The 12689-nt window shown below is 56.3% G+C and overlaps 1 protein-coding gene across 1 annotated transcript in view; it reads right to left on the bottom strand.

The window, feature by feature from the left end:
• Positions 1–4353: 4353 nt before the first annotated feature.
• Positions 4354–12689, bottom strand: part of NXN (nucleoredoxin) — a 162613-nt gene continuing 154277 nt past the window's right edge. Inside the window, exons 8-10 of the mRNA XM_015566805.1 lie at positions 10711–10890; positions 8829–8953; positions 4354–5931 (exon numbers count right to left, since the gene is read on the bottom strand). Coding sequence (XP_015422291.1) covers positions 5749–5931; positions 8829–8953; positions 10711–10890 — 488 coding nt within the window. The 3' untranslated portion in view covers positions 4354–5748. The remainder of the gene's footprint in view (positions 5932–8828; positions 8954–10710; positions 10891–12689) is intronic.

Genomic DNA, 12689 nt, shown 5'->3' with positions numbered 1-12689 from the left:
TTTGTTACAAAATAAAAATGAAAGAAACGCTATACCTTGTCCTTGTTCAGAAAAACAGTAATTCTAAGCCTCTTTTATCCTGGGAGTAAGATGGAAATGGAATTTACATCACTTTCACTTTGTGGTCAATGGCTTATACACCATGCCTAGTGACTTCCTTTTGTGTTTTTGTGGGTATAATGTAACAGGGGAGGGCACATTTTCCTTTCTTTAAAATGACTATAAGGGGAAGCAAGTGAAGTTCTTGTTTGCTGAGTAATATTGGAAAATCGCTATCTTGAAGTCTCAATTTTGGGGCCAACACTTGCTCTGCCACCATTTCCCCAGGAAATAACTACTGAGCAGGATCTGACAAGCAAAATACTGTTTGGCTGAAAGGTGTCAGAAGGTTGGCCGAGCTCACCCCTTGCCTTTTTGTTTGAGCACAGTTGTAATATGATTGTGCCACAAGGTGGCAGCCATACCTCAAAACCATTCCCAACCGGCCATTCCTGGATTTAAGTTGAAAAGAGGATGGGGTATTTAAATGCTCCACCATGAAGCGTTTTGCAAGCCACTGTGCTCAGGTAAGTTGGAGATTCATCCATATTGTCATTCTCCGGGCAGAATTTGAAGTATAGGAGCTCAGTGGACCCAAAACTAAGGAGAAAATGCATAGAAATGAGAAGTGGACACAGCAAAACAAAACTAGCACCTCACCCCCCCCCCCAACCCCGCCCCCTTGAATAGAACCTCTGAGAAAGCAGCTTCAGGCAAACACTGGGATCCCAGGCCATACTGGGAACCACTGCCTCGCCCTTAGCTTGGAGCTTCTGGGCAGGGAGAGGCCCCCCCCCCCAAAAAAAAACACCTGTTTCCTTCCCCCAGTCACAGCTGCTCTCCCAAGTGAAGGCCCAGAGGACGAACAGACCTAGGGACTGGTTCCCCCTGGGACCTACCTCTTGCCCCAGGGGTAACAGCAACACCAGCTGTCATCACCATCCACGCTGAGCAGCATTTAGCTCCACTTTTGTTCTGCCACCAAAGACTCCATAAGCAGTGCTCAGCCAGGGTCCCATGGGTGGTGCTGAAAACGCCTGGCTGCCCTGCTGGGCCCATGGCTCCCCTCTTGGCCAAGCCACCTCTGCCCTCCTGCAGCTTTTACATTTTTTTTGGGGGGGGGCGGGGGAGGTAGGGGGGAGGCACACTCTTGTAGACACCTTAAACTTCAAGATCTTATTTTTGTCGTTTCATCAATTGATACACAAAGGTAATAAGCTAGCAGCCAGGTTACTGTGTGAGCCAGACGACCGCTCTGGAGGAGGCAGTCTCTCGCTAGGTTGCCCTGCTGCATTGGAGCAGCTGAGAGAGCAGCTGCAAGCCGCGCTCTGCAAACAGCCGAGCTCAAGAAGCCAGGGCTGCTGCTCGAAGGCCACGTACGTCGGAAAAACCTGAACACATGACAAACAGCATCAGTTCTGCTCTCACTGCATGTGTTCTGTAGGGAAGCGCTGCTTTTTTAAATTGAAGCTTCGTAGTTGGTGAGGACCATCGCTAAAGCTGATGCTTCAAAATGCAAGAAGGGAACAAAGGCTGGGGAGGTGGCCTGGCTGCAGCGGGGTCTGGTCTCCCTCTCACCACTCACCAACTGACTGCAACAGGCACAGTGGCTCGTGATTGGCCGGGCACGCCCAGAGCCTCTGATGTCCACAGGAGATGTGTTTTCTGGTCCTGAGATCCTGTCTCCTGTTGAATCCCAGTTCTAGCCCACTGTGGGTGACATATTGGTGTGAGGCACCAGCGCCAGACTTGCGGCTGTCACTGAGCGTCCCACCGGCCTGCTGCCTGGGGACAGAGGCTTTGGCACATTATTGAACGGAAATCTAACAGTCCCTCAGAACACTCCTACTCAAATTTAACAACACACTTCCTGGCTTGGGAAGCACTCCAAACACCAAGGGGGCGAGACATATTTATGTCTTGAAAATGAAGCATATTTACGCCATGCTTTCCCATGCAAGGGGTGTGGAGAACATCCTAATTCCTATTTTCCCCAGTAGGAGAAACCCTGACCGTAAAGCAGGCCCAATATGAAAATTTCACTACATACAAGCCTTTTGTTGCCTGGGAAATACTTCGCCCTGTGCACATGCACCATTCGCACCAATAATGGAGCCAATGAACAACAGCCATTTGTCCCCAAAGAGCTTTCCCTTGAGCGGCCTGCCTGAGGAAAGCAGGGGACATTCTTCCCCTTTGTATCCGCAGAGAGGGAAAGGGGCTGAGTGCTCACGTCAGGCCCACTTGAGAGGGAACTGGAAAGCTCCTGAGCCTGGGCCTCTGACCGTCCTTGTTTCACAAAGAGGCACCCTGAGGAAAGCTGCAGAGGGCACGGCTGAGCCCCCCCTACAATCTGTCCTTGGGGGGCATCCCAGTCCAGCACGGGCCTGTCCACACTAACCAGGGCAAACAGCAGAACAGAATGTGCGTGTGCCCATGCCTGCAGGACCAGAGGGGCATGGACCAGACACTCACTCAGCGCCCCCCGCCCCCCCACCCAGCGCTGTAATTCAAGTGTACCGCCTTTCGCACGCCCACGCGCACACGTGTGGCTTTCTTCTCAGGTGACAGAGCAACAGCTTATTAGACCCGGCAGATCTGTCCCTGGACCATATCCTAGTCTTGACATCATTGCAGAATTCTTTCTGCTGCCCTGCAAAAAGGCAGCAGGAGGAGAGAACAGCTTTTCGGTGTCTTTAATTAGGCAACAGGAAAAAACAAAGTCTGGCTGAAAATTACCACTTGGAGCTTGGCTGATGCCAGAAAAGTACTGGCTCCCAGTGCTCGGGTAAGTGAGCGCCATTGATTTCAAGTGTGTGAGTGTGTGTGTGTAGGGGTGGGGGGTGAGGGGAGTGGAGGGAGACAAAGGAAGCTGGTGTTCAGTCACCTTCTGGCATCTGCAACTGCCCGTTGTAATACCAATCTAGAAGAAGCAGATCTTTATTGTTGGGGACAGATTTTAAAAAAAACAAACAAACAAAAACACACCATCTCATTTCTGCTGTGAAAACGGATAGAATCGAATCTGGAAGTCATTGTGGTGAGCACAATCTGGAACCCGGGGGTGGCATTTTTACAACCGCCATCCTGCCTCAAGCTGCAGGGCATGGTTTCCTTAGCTGCTGTCAGACAAAGGAAGCTGGTGTTCAGTCACCCTCTGGCATCTGCAACTGCCGTTGTAATACCAATCTAGAAGAAGCAGATCTTTATTGTTGGGGACAGATTTAAAAAAAACAAACAAACAAAAAAACACACCCTCATTTCTGCTGTGAAAACGGATAGAATCGAATCTGGAAGTCATTGTGGTGAGCACAATCTGGAACCCGGGGGTGGCATTTTTACAACCGCCATCCTGCCTCAAGCTGCAGGGCATGGTTTCCTTAGCTGCTGTCAGAAACCCCTGAATACACGACAGCTGGTGTTTTAACCTGCTTCCAATTAGCGACAAGAATTTTAAGGTATTTTGGAGGTGCTTAGTGGAAATTAAGAAGCCACCCACTTCGTCTGCACCAATAACCTTCAAGATCGCTTGCGCTATCAAGACAGGGATGTTTCACTGTCTTGCTCCCCCAGCATTGCCCCCCAAAGTCGCCATCCTATAACCCTAATGCACCTTTTTAGTGAAGCTTCGCACCGATCTTAACCTGCACCCCCTCTCTAAAGGGGATTCTGGCGCCAAGGAGCTAGTTGACTTTAGTGGCAAGTAGTTCAGTCAGCCCTGTTCGGGACATAGGACCACAGATGACCTATTTTTTTCTGCTGCAATGACTCACAGGGACTCTTCACAGGACTTTGTTCCTTCCACCCCAGAAGGTAAGTAGCTGCCACGATACCACCTTTCTCCCAAGGTCATCACGATACAGGGTACGGACAGAAATCTTACCCATCTTCCAAAGGAGGTGAAACTCAACTTGTCCCCACCCCCATCCCAACCCCCAAGGGAGACACTGACAGGGTTCCCAGAGAAACCTGCATCTGCTCCCCTACAGGGAGGGAATGAGCACACATGTCCACACGGATGTCTACTGTGAGAATCCACCACATGCAAAGGCGAGGCAAACCAAGAGAGATGGCGGCCAGGCCTCCAGCAGGGAGCTGCCTCTAGTGCTCTAATCCGAACGAGCTTTCCGGCTTCCGGAGGATTTGACACATGACCACGTTGGGTCTCGGGGTTCTCGACAATTCTGAAACGTAGCCACCAGGTGTCCAATGAAAATTGAGGGGCTCTCCTATGTCCCATCCCCCTGCCCACCTCTTACAAGCACAGCACCACAAGCAAAAAGATGTTTGTTATTGAGGACAGGAATGGCCGAGTGGTTGGTAACGTCCAGAGATGCCTGCTTTATTGCTTACTAGGTGATTGCATTTCAAGCTGGTGACATCGAGTAACAGTCTCGTTACCAACTAATTTTGTACCTCTGAACTACAAATCAACAATCCAATTCGGCAAGGAGCAGTGGTGTTACAGCTAATTGGGGGCTGGGTTTTCCAAATCCATGGTCTTGGCTGGCAGAGTGCCATGAGTGGGGCCACGGGGAAGGTCTGGGGTTGCTTTAAGGACTCTGGCATCTGGTTGAAAGAGGCTAAAACCCTGCAGGTCCCCAGGCAAACCCTCCGTCACAAATCCCAAGAACACAGATGTTATTCTCCTTTTAGTGCTCAGTTCAGCCCAAATAAGGAGCCGACTACCAGGGTCTAGCCAAGTGGGTCCAAGGCCTGCTCTTCATCGCCATGTCCTCTGCCCTCACTCCCACCCTCGGGCACAGCTCTTCCTGCAGGTTCTTAGGGGAAAGCAATGCTTCTGGTAATTTGTCTCCTTTTAGTTCTGCTTGGAAAAGAAAAGGGAATGACAGGAGTAACCAGAGGTGGGCATGGGCACCTCAACAGAGCTCCGTGGTCCCAGGCCCAAAGCCGGGCTGAGCCAGCGGTCTGCCCTGGGAGGTGGTGCTCCTCTAAGAACCAGGGCCAAGTGCATCTCCTTGGGAAGAAGTCCAAGGGGGAAGAATTTATTAACAAAATTCCAAGCTAGTGGGGGCTGTTCCTAGGAGAAGGCAGAAACTGAGAGAAGGTCAAGATCAAGGAAGAAAGATAAGGAAGGAATGAGAGCTCTTCTCCCATGGTAGGAGCCCAATCAAATGAAGCAATGACTACATGAATCATGACTGTAGCTATTTTTTTTTCTTCTCACCAGAAAAGAACACAAGCTTCCTTTGAGATCCGAGATCAATCGCCCAAGAACCAACGGACGAGCTAGTTTTCCCTAGACCGACCGAGACAGAGTCATCGAGAAAGGCTTTCTCACCAGAAGCTCTCAGCTAAGGCCTGACGAGGCGGTGGCCCTGTCCCTGCCCCACCGGTGTCACTGAGCTGTGTGAGCCAGAGCACCGTGCGCTGTCCCCGCAGGCTCACTCGGTGGAACACCTGGTGACAGGGAGTGACGCAGCCCCGGCCCTGGCCGGGCCACGGCAACCCTGCGAATCCCAAGCAGCGTCTCCAAACATGGTGGTTCTTCTGCTGCTGAGAGGATGCGCACCCAGGGTGCCGGCTGAGGAGTTAATGCAGAAAACAAGGCACCACAGAGAGGTTGGACACGTGGGTTGTGTGATTCAGGACACGCTGGGAAAGTCCACGGGCGGAGGGAAGGAAGGGGGAGAGGAGGAGGAGGAGAAGACCGAGTTTTAAATAATGTCTCCCGAGGCCGGAGCCCCACTAGATGGGCTCTGGTTTGAGCTTTTCTGCTAGGAAGTCATTCACAAAGGCCTCCACAATGGCAGGGGTGATCTCCTCCACGTCCATCACGTACTTGGCCCGGGCTGACATGTCCAGGATGGTGAGCAAGGGGGCGGCCTCGGGCAGGTTGGTGTAGTCTCGCAGGGAGTCGGTCATGTCATCCTGGAAGTCACCAGAAGGGAGAGACAGCCCGTAAGTTTTCGAGAGAGAGTGGAGAGTCCCCTGGGCCCAGCTTCCCCAGGTGGCGTGGGATGGACCCACTCCATCATCACCCTGAAGAGCGGGCCTCCTCCACGGAAGATGGGCTCTCAGAGTGAGGAGCAGTGGGCCCTGCCCTGCCTTGCGGAGGGCGAGGCTGGTTCCGAAAATTCTCTCTGCATCACCCCAAGCCCCCAGGCGTGTCTTCTTTATTAGCACGAAAGCCTCTGCTTTGCAAAAAAAAAAAAAAAATGTGATGTCCTTTGGTTGCTTGCTTCTGCAGTCAGCTCTCAATCATTTGCGGCCCCACTGTGCCGAGGCCGATCTGGGCTCCAGCCCAGCCCGTGCTTCCGGGGGCAGGCATCGCAGGACCAGGGGGGAAGGCAGGGCTACAGAGACACGGCTGACGTTGACACGAGCTGCTGTGCTTCTCTGAGCAGGAAGCTGACCCTTTCCCACACATTCCCAGGGACCGTCCAGGAGAATTCTCCTGACATCAGATGCAGCTTTATTAGGTATAAAGACAAACACAGAAACCCAAAGACCAGGAGACAGACTCGCAAGGTAGCCGTCTGGAATTCCCTTTCACGCAGTGACCCTCATTTGGCAGGTAACAGCAAACGGGCCCTACAGACCCATCCCACGTGGTCTCACTATACACTGTACAGGCTAGTATTCTACACGGAGTGAAAGACCGGAGTCGCCCTGCGGAGAAAGGGCGTGGGGTATCCCTGGCCTTATGCTGGTGAGCAAGAGGCATGAAACTTACAGCTCACTGGTGTCTGAGACCAAAAGAATTCCTTCCTCAAAGGGCACAGCTTTAGGAAGATTATTGGTCACCATCTCTTCCCCCAACCCCAGAATTGCTCGGTGACGCCGCATCTCTGGCACTGTTTACCCAGTTCAGGCCCTCCACGTGGGTAACTGAACAATCTTCACGATTAACAGAGAGAGAGACCTGGACAGCTGCTGAACGTGGAGTTCCCATTGCCTCCCCTCCCCAGAGAGATGGATTTTAATGATTATTAAGGCTTCAGAAGGGATGGCTTTTGCCTGCCCAAGTGGACAGGATGGAGACAAACAAGGGGTCCCCCTTAGCCCTGGTTGGAATGTGAGAGGCCGGAATCCTGAGCTCAGAGGTGCTTGGTCAACGCCGGATGTCCCAGCGCCCTGTGCCCATCATCCTTCCATGCTGCCTTCCTTCCGAGCATGCAGACAGAAACTGGACCAAGGGAGTTGCCGAGGCCAGGAGCTCAGGTGAAACGCACAGGAAGGACAGGGCGGCCAGGTAGGGAACTAGAGCAGTGGGTGACCAAGCCCCTCTGTCCAGCTCTCTGGTCCCAGCATCCTTCCCTCGTGGGCCAGCCCACCTGCTGGGCCACAAGGACAAAGGAGCAGGGCACTGCTTCTGAAGTCACACCAACCTCACGCTCACTCCTCTCTGCTCCCTACTTAATGTGTGACTCTGGCAAGTCACTTCGCTGAGCCCAGGTCTCCTGCCCTGTAAAATGGATTTAATACCGGGTCACACGGGCTGGGTGAGGCGCGAGAGCGGCCGGCACCCAGCCCAGCCGGCCAGACCGGAGCATCTCACCCTCTCCGAGCCATGCCCTCCTCATCTGTGAAGCAGCAATGATTCTCTCGAGCCAGAGAGGGGGGACAAATGGGACCGAACAGGGGAGGCACTTGGCTTGGTGCCTGGTATGTAGAAAACCCACAAAATGTCCCCTTTCAGCCACATTTCTACAGCAGCTCCTGGAGCCCTCCAGCCCCACCCCCACCCAGCCCAGCCCTTTCTGTTCTACACCCATCTTTTCCCTCGGAGCCGTCTAGATGGGGTCAGAGTTTAATGACTTCGGAGCAGCCTGCATTTGTGCTTTGTGTGGAGTGGGCTCATGTAGCCCCAAGGCAGGGCCTGTGAACCTGCTTTGTCCCCTCCACCCCATGGACGATCAGGGGAACTTCAGCTGCCAGCAGGGGCTCTGCAGGGCTTAGCAGGGGAGGCTATTGAGGGGGTGATGAATGGGTGCTGGTTCAGGGTGTCTGGCCACTGCTGCCTCTCCTGGGATCCAAATACAGCCTGAAATAAGCATGGGCTCTGACCAACTGGGGGTACCGAGGGGCGGAAGGAGGCCCCGGGGCTTCAAAAAGTGTCTGTTAATAACCGGGGGTGGCTGGTGCCTGGTGCCTGGCGCCTGGCTGGATTGGGGAGGCGGTGGAGCATGTGCAGAGATGGCTCCTGAGGAGGGGAACCAAGGTAGGGCGCCTGCGCTGACCCCATCTTGCAGACTCCCAGCCTCAGGAGGAGGCAGGCGCCTGCTGGAGGTGGTCAGTGAAGGGCCCTGCCTTCTCACCCTTAGAAAGTCTTCTGCTCCATCCAGCCCAACTTCATGAGACCGGCCTTAAGAGAGGGGGATGTGGGCAGTTTCCAACCCAGCACCCTCTCTGGCTGGCTGGGACTTCAGGTCAGAGCGTGGCCCCCGGCGGGATCCCTGGCCTGGGAACAGCTCACTGGAGGGCCGGTGAGGCAGGGCTGACCTAGCAGACACTCTGTAAAGCAGCGAGGGCCTGGTTCCCACCCAGCCCCAAGGGAGGGAGTGTGGACCGAGATCTCGGTGGCTGCAGAGCGGGCTCTGCCCTGGGAGGGCTCCCTGCAGCTCGGAGGCCGCTGAGTGAGGGAGTTGGAAGGAGGCAGCCAGGCGGGAGGCGGTTTTCCACGACACACCTTTTTCCGCCTCACCTGTCTGTGAGCTCGTCCAGAAGTACCGGCACCCCAGACCCCCGGGCCCCCTTCAACATCCCCCGAAGCCCATCACTCAAGTTCCAAAGGCGGCCCCTGGTCTGGCCCAGGCGGCACTCACCTCCCCCGCCACGAAGAACAGGAGAGGCGCCTCCTCCTCTTTGGCTTTGTACTTGGCGATGATCTTCTCAGCTATGGGCTGGATCAGCTGCTTGGCCGCCTCGGACTCCCCGTCATCCTCAGAATCTGTGATGGGGAGAGAAAGACACCAAGCACAGGGCTTGTCAGCGAGTGGTACCCCCTGAGGGCGCCTGCATCCAGGGCTGGACCGCCCTCCTGGGCAGCCCCTGAGTGGGAGCGATTCCCTGGGGACACCGGCCTTGCCTCCTGTGCAGGAAGGAGGGAGGCCTCCTGCTCACACTGTGCCCTCCTGCACTGCGCTCCCAGGAACAACTCACCTCACTGAGTAGCACTAACGCCCCCAAGCAAAAGTGATACGTTCCACTCAGTTCTTCACAAACCCACCTTGGGAGCTAAGCGTCCCCTAAGCCAGGACTGGAGGTCCCCGGTAGAGTCTCTCTCAGTCACAGAATGAGATGCCGGGACTCGGATCACTGACTTCCTGATAAAAATGGCAGAGGTGGTGGTGGGTGGGGCTGTGGTCTGGCCAGCAGCTTTGGTGGCCCCGGGGGAGGCAGAGCTAACAGCCGGCTCGCCTGGGAGGGGACAGGCTGCTGCACGGAGACCACCCAGCGAGGCTCCCCGAGCCCCTGTGGGGCGTCCCTTGCCTCCAAGAGCAGCCACATACCGGGGCCCCGGGCTCACTCCCGCTGAGCCCTGTAACTGAGAACAACAGTGACATCCCGAGTTGCAGAGCTGGGGGGTAGGGGCAGCAGGTGCCAGCAGGTGACTTTCACCCAGAAACGCCACACAGCTCGAGAGGCCTGCAGCGCGCAGATCCTGTGGGACTCTAGATCCACATCTAATTCGCTGTGATGCTGGAACTTGCCTGGCTTCTCTGAAACTCTCTTTCCACATCTGCAGGTGGCCAGTGGGTTCCCAGTTGTCCCTAAGTTCAGAATTGTTTCCCAGCCCCGGGACAAAGGTGTGGGAGCCTGTAGCAGGCGGGGAAAGCCCCAGGCCATCTTTCCCTGGACAGACAGCCTCTGGACAGACAGCCTCTGTCCTCAAAGCACAGGACCAGCCTGCAGTGGGTGTGCTCAAGAATTCCCGAGTCTGCCTGTGTCCCCCTTCCCGGGGGGTCTCCAAACCAGACCTCCCGAGAACAGGGGTGGGAGTTGCACACATGGAGTCGGTATGACGGCCTCTCAGCCATGCTCCTAGCACCCAAAGTTACTTGGAGCTGAGCAGCGAGTCCCCAGGCAGAGGCTGAGGTGGGTCTTGGGCAGCAGTTGCTCTCTTAGCAAAAGGCATCAGCCACCTCACGGGGCTGCAGGGAGCCAAGTCCATCTTCCTGTGCCCTCCGGCCTCTCACGGCAGCCACCCACCGAGCGCCAGAGCGAGCCACACAGGGGAGACGGAGAGGGGCGGTTGGCCACAGAGATGCCACCTGAGGCTGGGAGAGCCCGGCAGCCCCGGCCATTTGGCCAGAACACAGGTGACCAGCAGCAGCAGCAGCCCGAGGGGCGAGGGTGGGGCAGGCGGGGGGAGCCTGAGCCCGGCAGCTGCCTCGGTGCAGCCCCACCTCCTCCCAACAATGGGCCTGTTCAGGGGGCCCAGGGCCTGACCTGTGCTGCCCAGCTGGCGGTCGGGAGCAGCTAGGAAGGGAAGCAAAGCGGTAGGTCCCAGAACCCCTCCTGGGGGGGGGGGGGGAACGCAAAAAGGAGCCATGAATAAATCATTGGGGTCAAAAGCAAGGCTGCGGGAGAGACAAAGGCCCAGGCTCCCCATTGTTCTGTGACAGAAAGAAGCTGTAGGGACAGACATTTTCCCTGTGAGGTGGGTCAGTCCCGCCCACCCTGGGCCCCCCGCTGAGCTCATACCTACAAATAGGACGAGGCAGGGGCCCTCGTTGAGCTGCACGGCGTTGGAGTCGGACAGTTCCAGCACGGGCTTGGGGTGCCACGGGAACTCCCTGCAGTCCGCGTCGTTCAGCACCTCCACCCGCCCCTGCCGCGTGATCACCTCCCCCTGCGGGTCCAGCACGATGAGGGTGGGGATGCCTGCAAGAGAAAGAGCTGGCGTGGCCACCGCCCGCAGGAGGGGCAGCTCCCACCCAGGGGGCACAGGAGGACCCGGGACGAGGCAGAGGCTCAGGAAAGCCTCCGATGGGATCAGGTCCAGCCCCTGCTCAGCCGTGGAGCTCCGCTGGGTCTGCACACACCTTCTCCACGGATCCCGAGCAAGTCCCTTCTCCCCTCTGCGCCACGGGGTGGGTGTCCTGCAGTTCCCACCTCACCCCACTGTGTAAAGATCAACGAGCTGTGTATTCAAAGAACATCGCACAGGGTCTTGGCACAGGGAAGCAGTCGATAAATCCTAAACGATCCCAAAGAGGCAGGAAACGCTGCCCCCACCTGCCAGGAGTCCGACCGTAACTGATGGTGTGAACACACGCTCCCAGGCAGTGTACAGACGCCAAACCAACACAAACCAACCATGCCATGGGCGTCACACAGAGGCGGGGCCTGTGTGGGGGAGGAGCCTGGGGCAGGGGCGGCAGCAGGACAGGAGGAGGACAGCTGGCTGCCCAAGGGGCCAGTGGCCCAACTCCAGCCCTGCTGCCTGGGGGCGTTCCAATACCTGCTCTGAGGGGTCCAGTCCCTGGAGGGAGCAAGGCAGCCACCCTCACATTAGAGTCCTGGGCCAGGGTAACAAATGCCACACATAGCTCCCTGCACACTCCAACCCCCACCCCCAGCCCCACCCCCACCCACAGAGCTGCAGATATAAAGTCAGAGCAACCCCATCCTGAGTTCCAGTTGCATCTGGGTTTTCCACCTCCTGCTCTTTGCACCGCTGCTTCTCCTCCAGCCAGGGCCCCCCACGACCACAGCCCACAGAGTCAGCCTCAGCCCTGCCCTTTGGGGACACTTGCCTCTCCAGCCCAACTCGCACGAACCAGCGCCTGTCTCCTGGAGCCGACTGGGGCTTTAATTGGACACGGGCAGGTGAAAGCCAGAGCAATTTAATATTTATAGATTCCAATGCATTCACTCGGTAATTTGCTCCACTGACATTTTACTTCTCCGTGGGGGGTACACTGAGGTACCAGAAATATGGCCCTGGTGTTTTTTAACCTGCCATGGCGGCCGGCGGCGGGCACCTGGCGGTGGGCCTGTCTTCAAAAGGAAAATGAATCCATTCTGTCCGCGCCTATTGGAAGTGGCTCAGCGTGTGCGGGACAGGCCCCGAGAGAACCAGGCTCTGCCGGGCGGCCATTCCCTGGCAGCACAGCCTGTTCTCACGGGGCTGTAGGAGGCAGAGCTGCCCAGGCCGCGGGAGTCGGTGTTGGCGCGCTAAGACTGGGGCTGGGGCCACAACAGGCCGGCCGCTAAAGGGGGGCGCCTCCCATCGCCACGCCCTACCTTGAGAATGCTTTGGTAACGTTCTTTCATCAGAGGATCATTCCCAGTCAGGGTGCATACCCAGGTTGTGGGTTCGATTCCCTGCCAGGGTGCATTGCAGGTCAGGGTGCATGCAGGAGGCAGCCAATAGATGTTTTCCTCCCCTCCCCTCCCCTCCCCTCCCCTTCCCTCCAATGGTGGGAAAGCAGGCCCCGCTTGTATTGGTGCTTCAAGCCCTGAAGCCCAGTCTAAAAGCCCCAAACAGCCCGGCCGGTGTGGCCCAGTGGGTGAGTGTGGACCCATAAACCAAAAGGTCGCCGGCTCTATTCCCAGTTGGAGCAAGTGCATGGATTGAAGGCCCAATCCCCAGTGGGTGGCATGCAGGAGGCAGCCAATCAATGTTTCTCTCTCATCAATGTCTCTATCGCTCCATCCCTCTAAAAATCAATAAAAAC

The sequence above is a fragment of the Myotis davidii genome, unplaced genomic scaffold (assembly GCF_000327345.1).
Source record: "Myotis davidii unplaced genomic scaffold, ASM32734v1 scaffold363, whole genome shotgun sequence".
Taxonomy (NCBI): domain Eukaryota; kingdom Metazoa; phylum Chordata; class Mammalia; order Chiroptera; family Vespertilionidae; genus Myotis; species Myotis davidii.
Note: the sequence above shows the minus strand (reverse complement) of the source record. Positions and strands in the feature narration are given on the sequence as shown.